At 37.6% G+C, this 23,111-nt stretch overlaps 1 protein-coding gene across 4 annotated transcripts in view; it reads right to left on the reverse strand.

Annotated features, from left to right (window-relative positions):
* Positions 1-518: 518 nt before the first annotated feature.
* Positions 519-23,111, reverse strand: part of ppm1ba (protein phosphatase, Mg2+/Mn2+ dependent, 1Ba) — a 137,031-nt gene continuing 114,438 nt past the window's right edge. Inside the window, exons 4-7 of one of the 4 annotated variants that reach the window (XM_041211742.1) lie at positions 17,146-17,257; positions 9,903-9,960; positions 7,141-7,213; positions 519-2,422 (exon numbers count right to left, since the gene is read on the reverse strand). In XM_041211742.1, the coding sequence (XP_041067676.1) occupies positions 7,151-7,213; positions 9,903-9,960; positions 17,146-17,257 (233 nt within the window). In that variant the 3' untranslated portion in view covers positions 519-2,422; positions 7,141-7,150. Of the gene's footprint in view, positions 2,423-4,153; positions 4,964-7,140; positions 7,214-9,902; positions 9,961-17,145; positions 17,258-23,111 lie in introns of those variants that run through there. The other 3 variants (XM_041211753.1, XM_041211733.1, XM_041211759.1) reach the window with 3 other exon arrangements.

Genomic DNA, 23,111 nt, shown 5'->3' on the forward strand with positions numbered 1-23,111 from the left:
GGATGAACACAAATCACAAACTCAATACACAGACAAACTGAATGTGGATCTTCGGTTCTAAGGAGAGAATATTTTAAATGCGAGATCAGCTAATATTTACATACAGTTCTGAAATCGATTATAAAGTGTTACCAATTACATTTTGGAATACTATTGGAACAATATTGTGAATCGAACAAAATTACTGGGTCTTCGCTATGGAAATAGGTAACACTATAAACATCATTCCACTTTTTAAAATAAACGCTTTGCAGTATATTTAACCTCAAGATACATTCAGAGTCCCATTATCTAACAGGATTGAAAATCCCTTTTGAAATGCAAACTTTAAAATTCATTCAAACTTTTTTAAAACCTGTAGCAATTACATATCTACTAGTCACATAACAATGTAAAAATGGCTCAAGATTATCACAAGAACCAGCTTTTTCTCTATTGCAGGTAAGAGTACAAAATATCGATAAGGTTCATTCTCCGGCAGTACATACATGATACAAACTGTAAATACAAAGTCACAATGCATTTAGCAATCCTTTATTGAAGATAACAAGGTGGTTATGATCACTGTATTGTATGAAACATCACAAATATCATACAGGGAATATACTATAGTCAGTACAGGGAAGGACCAGAGTGGACAGTCTGTGGACAATAAGAAACCACTTGTGCACTCTTCATCCCCTATCCTAAAACAACCCCATAATCTCAACAAAGGGTCAAAACACCTGTTAACATCATCTTCTTCAGGACATTTTCATTGTTGTAGCTAAAATCTAGTGAATAAATAAAAACACTGGCAATAATCATACTCTCTAGGCCAAGATTCATACCTACACAATGAACCAAACGATTGGGGAAGCTGGTTGTAGGTACCAGTGCTCAAGGGTGTATGGTAATAGGCAGCTTTCCAGCATAAGGACTTAAATGAGGGGAAAAAAACAAAGTTAGAGAAATACAAATGAATTCAATTTTATACAAATTCAATCAGCATCACTCATTAGTATGTATCAATCACGTATAAGGGCAATGAACATTCTCAACAATACACCATTAACAGACAAGCTGCATCATTTAACTCTTACAAGGCATCCATAGGAAGTGTATTGTGTACAAGTGGATACATTCATTGCTTTTTCTGCCCTCAATGCTGCTCAAATCCCCTTTCCCTCAACCATTAGCTTAAACTGAACTTTAGTACATGCACAACTCAAACTTACTCAGTAAAATCATGTTATTGCAGAAATACAAATCAAACTAAGAATCTTCAAGTACCTTAAAAGACAGCCACTCTGTACCATGCCCATTCCACAATGAATGAAAGAAAAAAATCACTGAACAAAATTAAGAAACATATTTTGTAAAGCTTAAATTCACAATATAATATTTTAAATTGCATTTATAAATCTATGTGATCTCTAGTTTTGAAATTGTTAATGCAAACAATTCTCTTGCAAAACTATACCCCAGTTTACACAAGGCTGTCTTCTCTTTATTTCTGCTGCAAATCAATGATACTAATAGAAAACCACATGTAGAACAAAAATCACAATTTACAATATCATGTGAGAAAGGCAAATTTTATAGCGATATTTTCAACTTCTGCAATAATGAGTGGGATGTCTGAAGCAAATGGCAATTGACATAGAAGCATAAATTAATCTATTCATTTTTGTCCAAAGGTTCTGCTTAGCAAGAGCTTATAATCTACACATGCTTTAAAATCATAAGGGAACTTTACCATACATTTGCTATATTTATTGCCAAATGCAATGTTATCTTCAAGCAAGCAGTAGACAACATATACTGCATATCTGACAGCAGAGAAAACTGAGTATTTGGTAGTACAGCAGAAATTGATGTGAAGAATTACACAAAATAAATTTCTACAGCATTCTGCTCACTGCATGTTCCCTCTGGGCCTGAGATAGGTGCAGAAGCTCTCAACCTTGAACCTTGCTATCAAGTAATGCCTTATACAGCAATTTGTACATGCTCATGTCCGGTGAGTTAGATTTAAATTAACAGTACTTAGTGCATCTTCCAAATGAAACTAGAAATCCATGCACCTCAGGTACTTTATTACATCTGCTAATAGAATCACCAATCCTTCAGGCAACAAGTTGGGTACAGATGCAATTAGTAAGTCTGAGGCAGTCAACAAAATACTGTTTTACAGGAAGATGCGCAAGAGTGGCAATATTAGAATATGCAAAAAAATGAACAAATGGTGTATAATTCTAACAATTAAGTTCCTCCTGCCCTTCTGACAAAATGACTTTAAAAGAAGATCCTTTGGATTTTTAATTTCCCTTGTAGTAAATAAAAGGTGTGTGAACGAAGGTTTCTTCCATATTTCAAACCAGGAAATTCTTAGCGATTTTAGCCTATTTAACTACCAGGGGTCTTCAAGATCTGCGGAACCCTGTGAGAAACAAAATAATACTATTACACTAGCAATCTCCATCATGTCTACAGAAGTTTTGTAGATGCCTTACCCTGTTGAATATTTCAAATATAAAGGAAATATAGACAAGGAGTTTTATATTACTTGAAGAAATTGGAACAGATAAGCAAAGGGATAAAAGTTGTCTTATATATGGATACACAGCAGTAAACACCTACATAGCAGGGCATGTTAGCTGGATTCATATTAAGAAAAAAACTAGAGAAAAGCATCCTGATAGATCAACTTCAAAGATAACACATCTTACATAGAAAAGCGATTACCAGCAACAATACAAAGATTATAATACACTTCTGTTTTGCAACATTTCAAATGTTATAATTTGCATATTTATATAAAATATAAATTTGATTGTAAAAATAGCCTTTCAATGTAATCGCATTTTAGAAGGGACATTAAATGGTTCTGAGAAGAAAACTTAATAACACTAAAATTAATCTAGAACCGTATAACATTGAATCTTGAATTGACCTAGCTCTTAATCAATCTCTGATTGTCTTTTCACCTGTATGGCCAAAACATATTAAAATATGTGCACGAAAAGAAAACATAAAATCTGTGTAAGGAGGTAGAAAACCTGAAATATTTACCCATTGAGAATTTTTTAAAATTGTGCATTAGTACTGTTTTGATAAAGTTTATATATTGTAATCCAAGACTGTACACATACTAACAACATAGGTGAGTACTGATTTACAACATAACTAAATTATAGGTTCAGTCTTCAAAAAAAATTGAGATTTTTAATTTTCAGTAAACAGCCTTTCAGAGTGTGTTCAAGATATTTTACTAATTGTTTGATGATTTGCCTGCTGACAACACAGTACTGTATGTTGGCAATATGATGTCTTGACCTGCACAGTCCCATTAAAATTCACCCCCTATGCAATTTCTGCGGAACATTAAAGTTATAGAAAGGTATTTTTATTTGTACACAGCATTTCAAACTCAGTGTTAGAATATAGTTAATGAGTGCAAGCTCAAGTTTTAAGTTGTCTTTTTATCAACCAAATCTTCTTTGCCAGAATTCAGAAGTTTACAGAATACACAAAATCCGAGAAAAAAATCCATTTCATTTTAAATCTCATTCTACCACTAATCAATATACACCAGAGAATACAAATGGCACATATTTTGGAAATGTGTCATTTTCAATTTAAAAACAAATGCCCAGTTCTGCATTGATACCCAATTTCTCACCAACATTACCATTACTTTCACACACACACCTTTCCGAAACAAATTATGGTATGCAACTTCTAAAAACATTTTACCAATTCTTTATCTAAAAATAACCAACCCATTAGCTGGCCAAACATTAGCAATGTTCTTTTGAAAATTAGCCAAAATGGTTTCTTGCAGTAATATGTACATTGGCTCAGAGGATCTGTGCAGTCTCGAACATTACATAGCTGTGCATGTAATCTAGATCATTTTCTCAACAACCTGATGGCTTTGATTATTTTAAAACAAGATGTGGAAACAGCGACATACATGTAATGCTTGCATTAGAATCATAAGCATGTGTAAAATGGTGCACTTACTTAAAATAAGCTTAGAAAAATTGCAACTGGAATGCATTGAAATGCACAAGTTTATAATCATTTTCTGCAGTTTCTCTCTTTAAATGCAACAAATAGTGCATCCAGCAGACAAGCCATTTACTAAACGTAAAACACAACTATCTGGTTTCACGTTTTACTTTACATATTTATTGTGGTGAAGAAAGAATATCCATATGAACATGTAATGAGCAAGTTAAACAATGGCCCAGACATACTGTAAAGCTTTATTACACATTCAAAATAGACAATCCCCTCTGGTTGAATGCTGCAAAAAAGCAAGAACATACCCACTGGAATTGTTCACAAATAACTGACATTTCCACTAAAGCATGATGGATTTATCAATGTCAAAAACATCTGTTCTTAGTCTTGCATTTACTATATTTACATTCTTACAAACAAAATCGATGTGCTACAAACAGGTCTTGAAAATTAATTGTCACTGCTTGGGCTGTTATGGTGACCTGACAACAAAAATCTAAGCCACAAGCACAAAACACTTAAAAAAAAACATGCAATAGAGGTCACAAACTCATGCATTGTAATAAATTTAAACATAGTTGATACACAGTGCTGGAATCATGAGCTCTTAAGGAGATTCTCATTTTTTACTACATCTTCAATCAGTTCAGTTTACATCATCAGGACGAGTCTCCTCATCAGCCCGCAACCTGGTCTCTGATTCTCTAGCAGGCATAACTGCAGTGGAAGCAGCTTGTTCGGTGGTACTTGCTTCCCCCTGGATCTGAGCTAGCCTGTAATTAGCCAGCATCTCCTCCATTAGGTGGCGGTAGTTCCCCCTATGATTAATTCTCAATTGTCTGAGTGTCTCGAGCAATTTGCCCGGTCTTGTTCCCCCTTCATCTGCTCCAGTAGGGTCCTTTTCAAGATTCAATACCCCAGTGTGAGTAACAGCCTATGATAATCTTTTGGACTAGTAAATACATATAAAATTAATTCTCAAAAGGAGCTCTTGTTAGTAAATATGCATCAAAATCATAATTGTGACTTCCTTTGAATCTATACCTAAGCAACAAAAAGGCTAGCTAATTAATGTTAATAAAGAAGTGCAGTAGAATAAGTAGGAATTCAGTTTTAAAGTCCTGCATTGTAGTGCCTCTTTTAATAGCTGAATAACTTCCAAAAGGCACTAACCAATATTAAAATAGGACTATGACACAATCAGGCTGATAGCACATTAATTTATGAAATAATTTAAGTATTTTTAAAACCTGCTTACCGGTGTTGAAAACCTTTTCATCAACAATCTGTTTTCAACATGTAATAAATAGTCCTAGCAGTATTCAGACTAAAGACAAACACAAAATGAAAATTACCATACCCCAGCAGTTTTCCCAGCCATAGCCCCTTTAAGTTTTATTTAAATTAAAATTAAAATTTTTACTTCGATATTGTGTATTTCTGCTGAAGACATCTTAAGTGAATAAAATAGAATTTACAGCTTTTACTCTATTTTAAAAATACTTTTCAATAAAAACTTATACAGAACTGTTACTAGTGAGAGCGAACTACTGTGTAAATCGCATTTCTCCATAAATCTGATGTGTGTTGTGAATTTGGCTTTTAGGTTGAATCACTGAACAAGTATTGATTATAAAATTTCACTACATTATTTTGATTTGTGACATTTGTAACCTAGGTCTTTTGGAAATTACATGTTGTGCCCTTTTTTCCCCATAGTTTTATTCTTAGAAATACTGCAAATATTAAAATAAAAACAGGAACCAAGGGTTCCTTAAATACTAAATCTAGAACCTTAAGATTAGTATTCTCTCAGTTACATAAATATGGTTAATGTAGTTTCCCATTAAGTTCTACTGCAGCTACTTGAATATCATCTTGTTCATACTAATGAGGATTTTGGTTTACAACCTTTCCATTTGTATCAGAGTAATTATTAAACTTCAACAGTAAAATGCTAAATTATAGTGAATGTATAATTATGAATAAAAGGCTACTCCTAAATCTGAGTAAGGCAATACTTTGATGCAAATGCATCTTTGCCACAGGTCCGCAAAGTTGACCCTGGCCTGCAAAATCTAAATTTAACATTAATATAGTGCTACTGAAAGAATTGAATGCAATGAGACATCTTTAACTCAAAGCAAGGTGAACAAACAATTAAGTTAAAAATATACCCTTTGATGGATATTAAATTTTAGGGCTTATAGCATTCTGGGAAAAATATTTTAAGATGTATAATAAATACATTATATCTATTTCAAAACCATTTAGATCCATTTACTAGAAGTGCTCGAGTAGGGAATATTATTTCAACATTTATAGTTCAAATTTCAAAATAGTCTGCACCATTAAAGAAAAGCAGATAACAGGTAACACCAATTTTCTTTTTCCTTCACCTCTGAAATAGTACTATGTCCCATGAAAGTTTTACATTGAATTTTTTGTTCAATAAATCTTTTGAAACCAGTGGTCAATTAACATAGGCCATTGTTATCCAATGTATTAGCCACAAGCCATTGACTAATTGGGAACCCAGATGAGGCTAATTGCATTTCTGATTAGAATGTGAAAAAATGAATACTAGGCAATGTCTTCCCAGTGAGCTTGTGATCTCATTACTCACATCTGCATGGTGTATGCAACCTTTGTGCATTTATTGGTGAAATGGTAAGTTGTAAAATAAGAAACAGTATCTGAGTGTTTTTGATAGTTGTTGAAAATGCTTCCTCAGTGTGACTGGCATAGATGTTTAAGTAAATAAACGCAAAGTACATTTATCTGTAAATGATGCAAGATGTTTTCTAATGCATGTGACTAAAACAGTCATCATAGTACACATATGGCTGGTCAGCAATCTCTTTTGGACAACACTGACATATGCAGCCAATGGCTAAAACAAAATCCTGAAGAGACCTAGCAGGCATTTTGTTATATAAAGTTTACATTTTCTGCTGAATTCTTATGCCCATCAAATTGATGAATGTCAGGAATGGAAACACACAAGTTTTCCACTTATGTGGCACCAACGTTAGTATTAAGCATTGCCAAACCACGTCCAATATATATGGAATAAAGTTATTCAATCATAACAATATGTATCAACCCTAACTTCAGAAGAACACTTACTACTGCGCCATTATGGAATTCCCAATTCTTGCAACAGCTTCTGAATAAGATGGCCGGTTCTGTGCATTCTGTTCTAAATTCCAAACAGTTTTGGGTGAGGAACTGCACTTTCTAAAAACTGAACTAAGACTTCCCAACCACACTTCATTACAATCAAAGAACAGAAAAATTAATCCAATAATGTTTCAAAGTTGAATTGAAAAATTAGACATAATCTAAGTGTGCCATTTAGATTTTTATTCTTTAAACCTAATTTCTACAAATTATTTTCTCTCCATACTACTTTTACTTTCTACAACTAGGGATCTGATTGACTTATACTTGTACTGACTGCTGGCTCTAAAATACATTAAGTGGTACCATATCCCAGGCTTTGAATGAAGAGTAGGAAGTACAATTCAACAGCAAATTGAAAAAGATCATTTTTTTCTACTTTCCCAAAGATAGATGATTATGATCCAGAATTTGTTGACAAAAATAATGACAAATTCATGGACCATGTTGGTATTAACTCATGAAAAAAAAAAACTATTTGTGATGGATGCGAGATACGCTGTACACTGCGTATCACCACGATTTGCTGGACGATTTGCATTACTCCGTTGTGAGCTTCTAAGACTAGAGCTTGTCATCAACCTCCCCATGAATGTTAAGATATTACTGCATTTCTGCTGCAAAAAAAACTTATCATGCATTTTTATGGTTTAAAGATTCTATTAATGGGATAATTTGTCTTTCCAATAGCTTTCCACTTTGAAACCAGTTAACAATTAAAAATCATTCCCTCACCTCCTGCATAAAGCACACAACCAGGATTCAAGTTTACTTGAGAAATTATAAAAGTAAACCCCTCAGAGAAAATAAAATGCTTTAGGGAATGCAACTAAACTATAGAACTTAAATGAAAGTGCTGTACTAGGTGCAAATGTCTCTGACAAATAGGCAAGCTAACTGGGTGACAACACAAGAAATGTTTCTGCCTAATAGAGATTAAGATCACCAAATCAAATTTGATTTGTTGTAAATAACAAATTTACAAATTCCTGGTGTAAGCAGCAGCTGCCTTTGGTTCCAGATTTTCATGCATTAAACTGAATCCTAGGCAGGAGGCTGTCTTGTTTGTGTCTCATATCCTATTGGCAAAAAAATTAGAATTATGCATCTTCCTGCAAGTAATTTGGTGACACTTTAATAAACTTCTGATTATTTAAAGGATGTCCATGCTAAAATTTTCGAGCTTTACTATTGAAATTCTTAAATTTCATTGGTTAAAGAGATAGACTATGCATCCCTACATTCACCAATGTCAGTTAACCTCACCATATAGTTATTAAATTGCATTTACAGCAATTTACAACGCAAAATTAATTGGAGCTGAAAGGTGCGGAAAAAACAACTCATGACATTCACCATGAGAGATCCCTGTCATATACCGTCCAGCTTGTAGCTACGCCTAACAAGTGATCATCTGTCCTGCGCCATTCTCACACATCCACTGTGGCTCGGATGTCATAGAGCAGTTGCAGACGTCATCCAACTATGCCTGGATCGACCCCTCTTTCTACTGCCCTCCACTTTGCCCTATAGAAGAGGTCTCTGTAGCTTTTCAGCTCTGATCAAATGGCCAAAATACTGACTCCAGCAAATTCTGGGTATACATGTCTACAGCACATAAAATGAACTAAAACTCAACTAATTTATACAACCAAGTTCAAATGCTAGGTAACTTTAGTGCTCAAATTCCATTTTGCCTGATAACATAGGGCTTAATGTAACTCAATAGCTTCTGGTATCTTGTAACCAATTCTAAATTAATCTCTGGTATAATTAAATCAAGCAGCCTAAATTCTGGAAAAAGTCAACAGACGTTCCCTTCAACACAATGCAGTTTAGATGTGAAAGTTTAAGTACTCTCATCCAAATTCTTGATAAAGTGATAGCAATCTAATTCATAATAGTGTGGGAAGTGAAAAAAATCAGCACTAATGCAGAAGGTAGCACTTTAGCTTCAGCTTGGCAAACGTCTTAGGAGCAAAATGCATGGAGTTTTGCTCTGCAGCCAACCTAAGGTCTATTTGCCCCAATAATTTATGTTGCATGCAGTGGGAGTCAGAAATGGAAAAGAATTCCAGTCCTCAGTAGCATTTATCTTGGTGAGCATAATTCAACAAAAAAAAGTTTAAAAAAGCTATTTAATACATTTTGCTTTATATCTTGCTTTATATTTTCAACAAATTTTCAAAGCAATGTTACTTTTAATAACTTTCCACATTTTTACTGAGGTATTGTTGAACTAATTAATTTGTGCACGCTTACACGAATACATTTCTAAATAATTTCTTATACTCAAAAATTAAGGATTTACACCTATAGTTAGTGAATGGCACACACAGCATAGACCTGGTGGGCTGACTAGCTTATTTTTGTACTATAAAATTTTATTTAAGAGGTAAAATTGTGCCGTTAGACAAGCCAACTCTACAAATTACACATACACTAAGTTTTTGATTCAAAATCTAGCACAAAAGTATAAAAGGCAGTCAGAAATTGTTTCTTTTTTTTGCATGACAAAAAGATATTTTCCAGAATAATTAAAAGATCAAGTGACACACTACTGCAAGCAAACCCATTGATTAAGTAGATTTACATAATCAAATGAAAAGCAAATATCATAGTGATCATTACATATACAATATGATAAACAATTCACTTTTAATTTGTGCAGTACAAGAATATTATGTGCATAAGAAAATAAAGCTCACCCCATCATCATCCCTGTGCGGATTCAGTCTACTATAAACAGCTTCGATCACACTGCGCCTAAAGGGATGAGAGAAACACGAACTGACAAATGTTTCTTGTTTCGATTACTTGTGAAAAAATGAAGCAATACTTAAAGTAAAACATTGTTACCTTTAATAAAACGTAGCTAAACTTGGATACAAGAGATCCATAGAATACCACCATACCTTGGATCCAAAGTGCGTTTTCGTAATACAAAGGCCCGGCTTTTGCTGTGGTAATGACTGTGAAACTGTCAGCATTCGCCATCATTACTCACTGAAATTGACAACGACTTCTGACACACACAAATGTACTGTTAAACATGGAAAACCAAAAATTGCTGTCACTGATACCTCACTCCTCCACAGGTTGTGCTGTTGAACTCGTTGCAGATGAAAAAAATCATCAAGAAGTCACTGAATTGGCATAAACTTGCACTTTTTTACACTATCACTCTGGCTATAAAACCTTTGAAAAGGCTATGCTTTGTTGAATGAGGTATAACTGGGTTTCTAACTGATAAAATGTTATAATTACTGTTGAACCACCTCCTTGGAAAAACAAATTTTATATTTCTGGAATGTCAAATCTCTCCATTCCATGAAAATAAGATTTTAAAAATAAAAATTAATTTTGTAAAAATGTTTGATATTTCAGCTTCTACCTTAATTCCATTTGTATGTCCTAATTTTTATTCTGCTTTCTGTAAAATTATAAAAAGTAAATGATAAACCCAGCTTGTTACTTCCTGATTTAATTATGAGAATTCTTTAATGTGACTGGCTGCCTAGCTTTCTTGATGACATCACTGTTGCTGGACACCCGAGATCCCTTATAGCAGACGCCAGAATGAAATTAACATTAGGAAAAGTGAAATCCATGCCACAGAGCTCACTAGATTTTCTTGGACAACTTTCTTCGGGATCAGCGCTAAGCGTAGTTACTTCACCGCTGACTGCAAAATCCGGATCATAAAGTTAATAATCTAAGAAATCTGAAGTTTCATGGAAATTTGTCAACCAAAACCAAATAGGTTTTAAAAATTATTTTTAGTACCTGTTTAGTGTATTCTTTCTAAAGAGCCATTTTATTTTGTCCCATAGTCAAAGAATATTATTCAAGAAAAATGATTCAGACATTTGAAGTATTTAATGGGCTGTTTAACTTATGACTGGACGAAACTGCTGAATACAGATAATTATATAAGAGTAGGCTATTCCAGTCCCCCGAGCCTGTTCAATTCTAGCTGATCTGTACTAAGGTGTCAGACTTGTTCCAGTAGTAACACCCTTGTCCCTGAATCAGAAGGTTGTGGGTTCCGCCCCAATCCAGAATTGAGCACATTTATCTAGGCTGACACTTCAGTGTAGTACTCGGAGTGCTGTACTGTTGGAGGTGCTGTCTTTCAGCCAAATAGGCATGGAAGTTTCCATGGCACTATTCAAATTAAAGCAGCAAAGTTGTCCTGGCCAATATTTGTCAAACCAATATCACCAAAATAGTAAGATAAAAGCAAACTATTGCGGATGCTGGAAATCTAGAACAAAAACAAAAATACCTGGAAAAACTCAGGTCTGACAGCCTCTGTAGAGAGAGATACAGTTGACATTTCGAGTCCATATGACCCTTCATCAGAATGGTTAAGGAAGACGGAAGACATGTCAGAGGATCTGTTTTTGAAAGTGGCATAATCAGAACAGATGCGACGGAGGTGAAGGAACTGAGAGCATGGGATGGAGTCCTTACAGGAAGCGGGGTGAGAGGAGCTGTAGTTGAGGTAGCTGTGGGAGTCGGTAGGCTTCTAATGAATATTGGTGGACAGTCTATCACCAGAAATTGAGAGAGATCAAGAAAGGGAAAGGAAATGTCAGTGATGGACCACGTGAAAATGATGGAGGGGTGGAAATTGGAAGCAAAATTAATAAATTTTTCCAGATCCAGATGAGAGCATGAAGCAGCACCGAAGCAGTCATCGATGTACCACAGAAAGAGTTGTGGGAGGGGGTCTGAGTAGGACTGGAGCAAGGAATGTTCCACATACCCCATAAAGAGACAGGCATAACTGGGGCCCACGCAGGTACCCACAGCCACACCTTTTATTTGGAGGAAGTGAGACGAATTTAAGGAAAAATTGCTCAGTGAGAGAACAAGTTCAGCTGTATAAAGGAGAGTAGTGGTGGATGGGGATTGTTTGGGCCTCTGTTCAATGAAGAAGCAGAGAGCCCTCAGACCATCCCGGTGGGGGATGGAGGTGTAGAGGGATTGGACGTCCATGGTGAAGAGGTGGCGGTTGGGGCCAGGGAACTGGAAATTGTTGATATGATGTAGGGTGAGAGAGGAATCGCGGATGTAGGTGAGAAGAAACTGGACAAGGGGAGAGAGAATGGAGTCAAGATAGCAAGAAATGAGTTCCGTGGGGCAGGAACAGGCTGACACGATCGGTCTGCTGGGACAGTCCTGTTTGTGGATTTTAGGTAGGAGGTAGAAGCAGGCCGTCCGAGGTTGGGAGATTGTAAGGTTGGAAGCTGTGGAGGGAAGATCTCCAGAGGAGATGAGGTCAGTGACAGTCCTGAAAACAATGGCTTAATGTTCAGTGGTGGGGTCATGGTCCAGGGGGAGGTAGGAGGAAGTGTCTGCGAGTTGATGCTCAGCCTCTGCGAGGTAGAGGTCAGTTCGCCAGCCAAAACAGCACCACATCAAAATAGATTGACTGATTACGTGTCTCCTTACTGTTTGTGGGGCCTTGCTTTGGGCAAATTGCCTGCTGTTTTTCCAAGTTGTGAAAAGCACTACATAAATGGAAGTCCTGAAACTAACCAACAAAAGTTGACCATCGGGTTCCAAAAAGCTTATCATTCAAAGCCCTTGGCAGGTGAAAGCAAGTAGTAACTTAAGTTATACACAACTTTACCTATACTTAGATATTAACATAAGTGAAGGAGAGTGTCTCAAAACCAACAACCTCAGGACCGAATCCATGCCAGGTTTCAGATCTTGCCAGTTTTCAGAGGCAAAGTGATGATTGGCTTCAGCCTGATGCATATCGCAACATGTCTGTTCCTATGTGCTTATTCCTGCCTTATGAATCTTGTTTGGCTCTACAGTCTGGCTATTTCCTTCTGCTGTGTTGCTTCTTTTCATTCTCAGGTCATGTAAGGTATAGTTTCCATAGGTGGTTAGAGGTGCTGCTTACTTGTCAGTAACAAAGGAAACTGCTGTACAGTACTTTCATTCACCAGAGATAGCTGTAGCAGGACACTAACAGTGAGACTGGCACCATGTTGTGACAAAGATTTGGGTCCAGCTGGGCCAAGCTGGGTCGTGTGGGTTCAAGAGGCACTCAGACCACTCAGAGCAAGGAAATAACAGATGCATGATACTGCATGGAAACGTTCATTTTGTTCTTCATTCTACTACTGGCCAAGGGGCACATTTGCAATTTTGCCTTCTACTGTGGATTTGTGCCTAATTACCTAAAACTAGCAAAATGATAGAAATGTTTTGGGGGCTGAATGCTTAAATCATTCAACTTAATTATGCACTTGTCCCCATTGTTTATCTTTGCATGGCCCACTTGAAAAAATGTCCAGTTTTCAGACATTGCCGGCTTTTGGATAGCTGGATTTGAGGTAACATACCTGTACGTAAAGCCTGGAAAGAAATGTTTAAATTTTGAAAGCATAAAATTGATGCTGCATTTCTAAGTGGGCTAAGAAGCATACTTGCAATTTTTTTCCATTAAAAGTTGTGTGTTCTGGTTAACTTTCATACATAAGTCATAGGATTTTTTTTTACAGTTAGAAAAGCGTGGCAATTGGATTTTCCATGGACAAACCAGACCATCACTTACCCAAAAACTACCTCAAATCACTCTCCGACATCTATTCCCTCTCTTCTCCCCAGCCACCACCAGCCCCGCCCACCCCAAACATGTACCCCATTCAGATCTCAATTTTGACCTGGTTAGATAACTTGACTGACCAGGTTAAAATTCGTTTGCATCTAATGCCAAAAATAGTTCACAAATTTCAACATCACCTTCAAAAGAAATTGCTGCTAAAAAAAACTTCTGCTGCCTTCAGTACAGAGGAAGACTACTCAGAAAACGTGTATTGTAAAATGTTCTAAAGGATTTTCCTCTTGGTGATTTGGGGGCGGGGCCCACTCGCCAAGGGGAAAATGACACAGGATGATGTCGGGAGGAACCCCCGACGTCATCCCGGTCCATTTAAATCTTCAGGAAGGCGGGCAGCCAGCGAAATCAGCTGTCCGCTCACCGATCTGTCAATGGCCAATTAAGGCCATTGACAGGCTAATCAACCTTGTTAAAGACCCTGCCCGTCCAAGCTCAAACTTAAGGCTGGCAGGCAGGCCAGGAGCCCCAGCGGGCTCCAGATTACTCATGAAACTTCATCCACTGGCGGGATGAAGTTTCATGTCCGTTTTTTAAAAATTTAATAAACTTTATGTGTTTCTTATTAACATGTCCCAGCTCGTGTGACATTGTCACATGAGGGGGACATGTTAATAATTTTAATATTTCTCTATTTTTTGACTTTTCTTACCTGTCAGTAAACTCCCTGAGACAGCATTTTGCCTCAGGGAGCAGTGCGCTCTTTCGCGCGCATGTGCGAAAGAGCGCACTTTGACAGCTGGGGATTCCTCCCACCGCACAGGAGGCGCATAGCGCTTCCTGTCGGGCAGGCCGCTGGGTGGGCCTTAATTGGCCCGCCCACTCAAAATGGCAGCAGGCCCCATTTTGGTGGCAGGGGTCAGCTGCCCGCTCGCCCACCAAGAGCAAAATTCTGCCCGTTGTTTCCACTGAAGAGTGACTAGTCTTCTTCACCCATCAAGTGTTCTGAATCTGCTTAATTACAAACAGGCAACAATCAGGCAGTCATCAGTGGCGCAACTAAATAAGAACCGACCTATATCAGCCATCCTGAAATAATCCTCCAGCAAACTCATGAGACTTACACTTTTGAAGTAGCTAAAATTGATCCCAATACTTTAGTAGCAAAACTTATTTTTGATAGCTGATCTCCGACAGCAATGCTCATTAAGTTCTTTACAGGTTCTCCCTATACCTAATATCGCTAATTAATGTGGTGGTCATGTGCCAACCAATCTCTAGGACATGATGGATAACACATTTTAAATATAATAATTCCAATATTACAAATGAAAAACTTTTAGCCAACAATGGAGCACATTCATGAGACATAGAAACTTGCATCAGATTGTGCAAAGAAAAAACACCGAGTAAGTGGAATACTTTTTCCTAAATTGTTGAATTTAAGAGTTTGAAATTTTAGGGGTGCATTGTTAGATGAGTGAATAACCATCATTACAGCTATATTTCTTTCACTTTGGGAATCACAGAATAGTGCAACACAGAAGGAAGTCTGTACTAGCTCTTTCAAAGAGTAATCCAGTTAGTCCCACTTCCCAACTCTACCCCCATTCTCTGCAATCTTTTTCGCCTTCAAAAGTTTATCGAATTGCCTTTTGAGGGATTTTCAAACCTGTATCCACATCCTATCAGGCAGAGTATTTCATATCCGAGCCACTCGTTGTAGAAAAATTATTTTCTCACATTGGCTTTGGTTCTTCTGTCAATTACTTCGAATCTACATCTCTGGTTATCAACCCTTCAATCATTAGAAACAGTTTTTCTTTATTTATTCATTCAATATAAACCCATCATGATGTCGAACACCTCTATCAAATCTGTGAGCCTTCACTGTTCTGAGGAGAGCAATGCCAGCTTCGCCAGTCTATCCACATAATTCTAACCCCTCATTCTTGGAATCATTATAGTAAATTTCTTTTGTTTCCTCTTTGAAGCCTTCAGGTCCTTCCTAAAGCTTGGTGCCAAGAACTGGATACAGTCCTCCAGCTGGGGCTGAACTAGCGTTTTATAAATGTTTAGCAGAGCTTCCTGGCATTTGTACACTACATCTCTATTTATAAAGCCCAGGACTCCATAAGCTTTTTTAATTGCTTTGTTAACCTATTCCTGCCAGCTTCAAAGATTTGTACACAAGCCCAGTTTGCTCTCTTAGTTCTCTCTTCTTACATTCCCATTAAAATTGTACCATTTAGCATGCACTATCTCTCCTCATTCCTACCAAAATGTATTATTTCTCACTTTCTGCAATGAATTTTATCCTTCATGTGTCCATCCAATCCACCAGCCTATGTCCTCAAAGTATTTTACCATCTTCCTCAGTGTCTACTATATTTTCAAGTTTTGTGTCATTTATAAATTTCAAGATTATGCCCTGTACCCCTAAGTCCAAGTCATTAATGTATATCAAAAACAGTGGTCCGAGTACTGAAACTTAAGGAACTCCAATGTGTACTTACCTCCAGTCTGACCATTCACCACAACTCTGTTTCTTACCCCTTAGCCAACTTTGCATGCAAGCTGCTTCTTCCCCTTTTATCAAATGGGCTTCAATTTTGCTAACAAGTATACTGATGTGCTAATTGATCAAATGCCTTTTGAAAGTCCACGTACACAACATTAAGTGTACTGCCCTCATCCACCCTTTCTGTACCTCTTCAAAAGGCTCGATCAAGTCAGTCAAACACGATTTAACCTTAATAAATCTGTGTTGACTCTCTTTTATTCATCCACCCTTCTCCAAGTGGCAGTTAATTTTGTCCAGAATTATAATATTTCTAAAAGATTCCCTATTACAGATGTTAAGACTGGAATTAATTGCCAGGTTTATCCTTACTCCCCTTTTTTGAACAAGGGATAGCATTTGCAAACATCTGGTCTCTTGGCATCATCCCTCTATGTAAAGAGGATGCAAAATTGAGGCCATCACTTCCACAATTTCGATCCTTGCTTCCCTCAGAAACCTAGGATGCATTCCATTTGGACTGGTGACTTACTTTAAGTACTACCAACCTTCCTAGTAACTTCACTTGTTTTTATTTCATCTAGTATCCCAGAAACCTCTGTTTACCATAGCTTTGGTTCAAATGTGTTGAGTGATTTGTTTTCCTGTAATAAAATTGGGAAGAAGCTATGTTTGGTGGTGGTGGATGATTGAGAACAAAAATTGCATAGGAGCATAGAAAGGTTTTGTCCAATAGGATGGGGCTTTTCTTTGCTCCTTTTACCAGTTACAGAGCTGAAAAACACAAAGGTACAATGTTTGCAAAATTTATGACAGTCATTATGGTTACAAGGTATTTTATACTCACTTGCTTGCAAGGCCTCCTCCTGGGGGTAGATTAGGGATGTTCTCCATGGAGAGGGTACGCATCACGTGAACCAAATCAGGCATTCCTTCTTCACTGGGCTTCAGCATTATTTCTAGAATTGGTCATTAAAAGTGAGAACATTTAAGCAAAAGTACTTTTAAGCAACAAATTTGCCAGAGTGCTTTGTGCAGCTGCCTCCAAACTTTTAAAAACACTGATAAGTTTGCTGTGTACAACCTGTAAACTAAAAAATAAATCTGGATATTCCCAAGTGAGATACTTCAACATATATGAAAAATATACCAAACTTCTTTTGCCAACACCACACAATTGTGCTGGACAAGAAGTATTGTACTTAAACTTGATATAGCTAAATCATTGTTTCACCCAAAGTAAGTGTCACCTCCAGTAATAAGGACGTGGGTCAAAATCCCACTGGAGATACTTCAATGCAGTACGTGGTCAGAGCTGACGAGCTTCAAATTAGATATTAAAGCTTAAAGCCTTTTGCTAAACAGCTCACGGCATACTTGGGAGAGGAGCAGGGGCTAACGTTCTTCCCTCAACCAACACCACTAAAACAAATTTATCGTGAGTATTGCTGAAAAAAAAAGTCATGTCTAAACTTTTCATCTTGCACTTATCAGGACACTCACAAGAATGTCAATATAAGGGGAAAGCAACAAGTTATCCTGTATGTGAACAGAATGCTGATTGGTTGGCAAGTGGTGTTGCCATGGAGAATACACAACTGACAGTGAGTGATAGTTAACTGCCAAGCATCATTTTAAATTTAATCCAGGCAGCTTGACCCTGATTGGTCAAGGCATTGCCCTGATGAATGAGTCAGTAAGTGGCTTTCACTTATTTTGTTTAGCTGAAACAGGTACAGTGTGCGTACATGCCCTTTCTGTCTGCAAATAACAGGGTCCAGTATATTAATATACTGAAATATAATATATTGAAAACACAGTGTCCAACACTAAATGTGATTCAGCGATTGGACATTTGCTAAATAATCCTCAATGTGCTAAGAATTACGCTGACTACCAATTTAAGATGGTCAGTCGGACTCGCAACGTGATGCATTTAGGTGCACTGGAAGTTACATATATTAATACACAGGGCCCTGTTCTTTGCAGACAGACATAAAATGGACATATCTTGTTTAGCTGAAACAGGCACAATGTAAGACAGCCACTCACTGACTCATTCCTCAGGGCAATACCTTGACCAATCAAGGTCAAGCTGCCTGGTTTAAATTCCATCAATGCTTGGCAGTTAACTGCCAGTCAACATCAGTGGCGCATTCCTCAAGGCAACACCACTTGCCAACCAATCAGCACACTCTTCACATACAGTATAAATCGTTACTTTCCCCCTTATATTGGTATTCTTGTGAGTGTCCTGATGAATACAAGACCTTAGACTTGTCTCTTTCTTCAAGCAGGAGTCAAGTTTTGTACTACCAAGTAACTAAATTTATCATTCATCTGATTGCTTTGTGTAGGTTCTCAGCATGTGTAAACTTGTTGCCATGATTAACTTAGTAACGCTGACTGAACTTAAAAATTAATTTGCACTTTGGGACATTTAAGAACACATGAAATAGGAGAAGTACACAATAAATCCCCTTGAGCCTGCCCGACCATTTAATAAATCATAGCTGATATTTTGCCTCAACTCCACCTTCCATCTGCTCCCGACATCCCTTGACTCCCTAAGAGACCGAAAGTCTGTCCTTTTCAGCATTTAGTATATTCAACAATGATGCATCTACATGGAGTAGAAAATTCCAAAGACTAACCATCCTTTGAGCGAAGATATTTCTCCTCATCTCAGCCCTAAACGATCAGCCCCTTATCCTGAGACTGTGCCCATGTTCTAGATTTCCCAGCCAGCAGAAACAACCCCCCAGTGTCTATCCTGTCCCAGCTTTCCATGCTGGCTGAGCAGCACATTTCTGAGGAGGATGCCCCTACCTCCGTACATGGTCTATCTCTGCTAAAAATATTAAGTACTTAAGTCAGAAAACCTCATTTGCACTTCAAACTTAGCCTCTTCAAAATCTTGTATTTGATCAATTAGATCACCTCTCATTCTTCTAAACTCCAGAGTATAGGCCCAATGTATTCAGCCTCACATCATGGACAACCCTCTCATCCTAGGAACTAATCTAGTGAATCTTCACTGCTCAACCTCCAATGCTATTATCCTTCCTTAGATATGCAGTCCAAAATTGCACACAGTACTCCAGATGTGGTCTCACCAAAGCCCTATACAATTGTAGCAAGACTTCCTTATTCCTGTTATATACTCCAATCCTGTTGGAATAAAGGTCAGAGATATGATAATGCAGTATATATGATACTAGTACTTGTTGAAATGTCATGTAAGAGCAGCTGAATTTTCAGCACTACTTTTAAAAGGAAGGCAGAGGACTCCACACCAAAAAATAACTGTCAAAAAGGCTGATTTTATAACAGGGGTGCAATGGCAATCTGTCTATGCATGAGCACTTGAAGCGCAAATGAGGTTCTCAGATTTAAGTACTTATTTAACATTTTTAGTACAGATGAGACCATGTACTGAGGTAGTGGCACTCTCCTCAGGAATGTGCTGCTCGGCCAGCATGGGAAAAGGTAAGCTCTGATGAACATTATGTATATTGATTTGTGACCTTTTGGAAGCATGGGTTTCATTACCTAGTCCAATTAGGTTTCAAAGTACAAAGAGTAAAAATCCGTTAAAGGCAGCTTAGAAACTTGCTCTCAAAGGCTTCAAAGATCATTGCATATTTTTGGGACGTACCATGCAAAAGGCAGGTAGTGAAGCTTGAACCTCAGTTAAATAATTTTAAAATCCTGAACAAGGCCTGCCTTGGACACAATGGCTTGAAACTTCTACGAAACCAGCCAAGCCAAAAGAAAAACACGGGGCAGGATCTTGCCCCGCACGCCGACACGTAAAATGCCGCACGGTGATGTTGGATGTGCGTCCTGATGTCACTGAGCATCACTCTGATCTTCAGTTCGGTGGGTGCGCATCGGAGTTGGCTGTGCACCCGCCGAACTGTCAAAGGCCTGTTAAGGCCGTTAATGAACTAATTAAAGTACTTGTCAGGGCTGCCCGTCCAACCTTCAGGTTGGTGGGCAGGCAAAGATCCCAGGCAGCCTTCGCATTTTCATTGGACCTCATCCACGTGCAGGATGAGATTTCATGACGGGTTTATTAATTAAATAAAATGTTTTTTGAAAATTCCTAAACATGTCACATGAGGGGACATGTCTGAGTAGTTCCATTTTTTCTTTTATCCAATGTTTTATTATGAAATTAATCTCCGAGGTAGCTCCGTGCCTCAGGGAGATTTCTGCGCTCTTATGCGCGCATGTGCTTAAGAGCATAGGCCCCGACTCTCCCTCTTCTCTCCCCCCCCCCCCGCAAATATAGCGCTAAGTGCTACTGGATGCGCGTCACGCTGGGTGGGCCTTAATTGGCCCGTCCATGTAAAATGGTGGCACGCAGCCGATCACGGGTTCAAGCTAGACAGTTCAGGCATCTTCCAGTTGCCCCAGAATTAGACACTTTGTAATCTGTGTGCTGCAAGGGTCAAATTATATTGAGAAAACAGAGAATGATAAGCCTTAGGCACAAGAAATGTTAGACACAACACTATTTGGTTGATGCCAGAAGAACTTAATGCATCAAATAAACCAAAGTTCAAATTATATAGTGATCTGTGGCAGCAATAATAGGACTTTAATTTGTCCTTTCATTATCATCCCCAACTCTGTAATGCATTGTTTACAATTTGATTACAATCAGGAATTTCACTGAACAAACCAAAGTTGAGAAGTTCATTGAAATGCTTATGGAAATTTACTTTATTTAAGCTTTTCTGACACATTACACTGGATATTCCAGCAACATCTGCTTACTGCTGATAATGTTTTATGTTAAGGGCAATGTCTGAATGGATACCAGTTACGAGGGAATCCTGCCACACATGCTGTGCCAAAAGGCTTGGTGCCAGCTGCATACTTGGACTGATCTAATAACAAATGTTAACAGCACAAAGTGCCCCATGTTTTAATCAAACTAGAAAATGCAGTTTGTCTGGTATCCACAGCATCCAAACAACACAAACTGACTCCATAAGCCTTTCTTAGTAAATGTTACACAATTCCCTCCTCAATGTCACCAAGATTTTTTGGGAATGGAATGGAAAAAACTTAACTTTGAAGAAAACATCTCTGAAAAATTCATGAATAAACAAATAAATCATAAAGAACTAAGTATCACGTAGGAGCCAAGAATCAAATTTCTATTTACAAACAGAAAATTACCTTTAACATTAATTTTACTAGCAAATGTACAGCAAAGCTCGAGTGGCTCCACACAAGTCTATAAGTATATTTTTTGGGGCAAAGTTTTTTTTCTCAACCCTTGCAAGATTATTTCCAAGTATCTAATCTCATATTATTTCAGACCAAAGAATATAGCAGTTAACAATTTAAGGCCACAGAAAACAAAAGGAAACTTATAATTAGTTTTCAGAGAACTTAGTGGAAATAAGTTTTAAAATTTAGATTGTTTCTGTAACTAATTACAATGCACAGTTTGACAGCAATTAATATAAATATCGCAATCCAATATGATGCGTTGTGAAATCTAATATCAACATCCAGAAGCAGGGATGAATGTTCATTTGTGCTGATGACAACCAGATATACTTCCTTCACCAATCCAACTGCCTAGCCCACAAAGGCAAAATTTCACACAGCTTCATTTTTGCACAGTCAAAATCATTCCAATTGGTTCTCAATAGCACCTACATGCCCTCTGGCTTTGATGGCATCAAACCCCTCCCCAAGCCACTATCTCAGCTAGAGGTAGACAATGCATAAGTCTGGAATACTATTCAATCCTGAGCACTACTTACTCCATCGCCTTCAAAGTGGCTTTCTTCAATTCCAACTACAAAAACCATGCTCCATATGCTTTCATCACTTGGAGGCTGAACTTCTCCAATACTCCTTGCCTATCTTTCAAAAATGTCAACTCATTCAAAAGTGCCTAACTGAAGTCCCAACTCCCATCACCTCCATCTTCTCAAGATAGCTCCAGAAAATTTACTTCAAAGTAAAAGCATGTCAAGTTAAGTGTCTCCATCACCTTACCTTTTTTCAGTGATAAGGTTAATCGGCAAGATAAGGGCTCATGGGAGTTTGGAAGTAATATATTAGCATGCATAGAGGATTGGTTAATGGACAGGAGGCAAAGATTAGTCTTAAATGGGGCATTTTCAAATTGGCAGGCTGGGATTATTACAGTGCTGCAAGGATCAGTGCTGGGGTCTCAGCTATTTACAATCTATATTCATGACTTAGATAAAGAGAGTAATGTACGCTGATGATACAAAGCTAAGCGGAAATGTAAGCTATGAGGAGGACAGAGAGAGGCTGCAAATGAGTAGTCAAAAATATGGTAGATGAAGTATAATGTGGGAAAGTGTGAGGTTATTCATTTCGGTTTTGAGAATAAAAAATCAATACTTTTTTTTATTCAAAAGGGGTGAAGCTTGTAACTGTTGATGTTTGGAGAGACTTGTTTGTACACGCAACACAAAGTTAGCATGCAGGTACAAGCAATTAGGATGGCAAATGGTATGCTGGCCTTTATTGCAAAGGGACTGATGTGCAATAATAAAGAACTCTTGCTGCAATTGTACAGAACTTGGGAGACACCATCCCTGGAGCCATGTGTGCAGTTTTGCTCTCTATAGTTAAGGAAGGATATACTTGCATTGGAGGCAGAACAGCAAAAGTTTATTAGACTGATTCCTGGAATGAGAAGCTGTCCTATGATGAAGGCTGAGTAAATAAGGCATAGATTCTCTGGAGTTTAGAAGAATGACAGGTAACCTCATTGAAACATACAAGATTCTGAAGGCTTGGCAGGGTAGA

Source organism: Carcharodon carcharias, chromosome 2 (genome assembly GCF_017639515.1).
Source record: "Carcharodon carcharias isolate sCarCar2 chromosome 2, sCarCar2.pri, whole genome shotgun sequence".
In the NCBI taxonomy this organism is placed as follows: Eukaryota; Metazoa; Chordata; class Chondrichthyes; order Lamniformes; family Lamnidae; genus Carcharodon; species Carcharodon carcharias.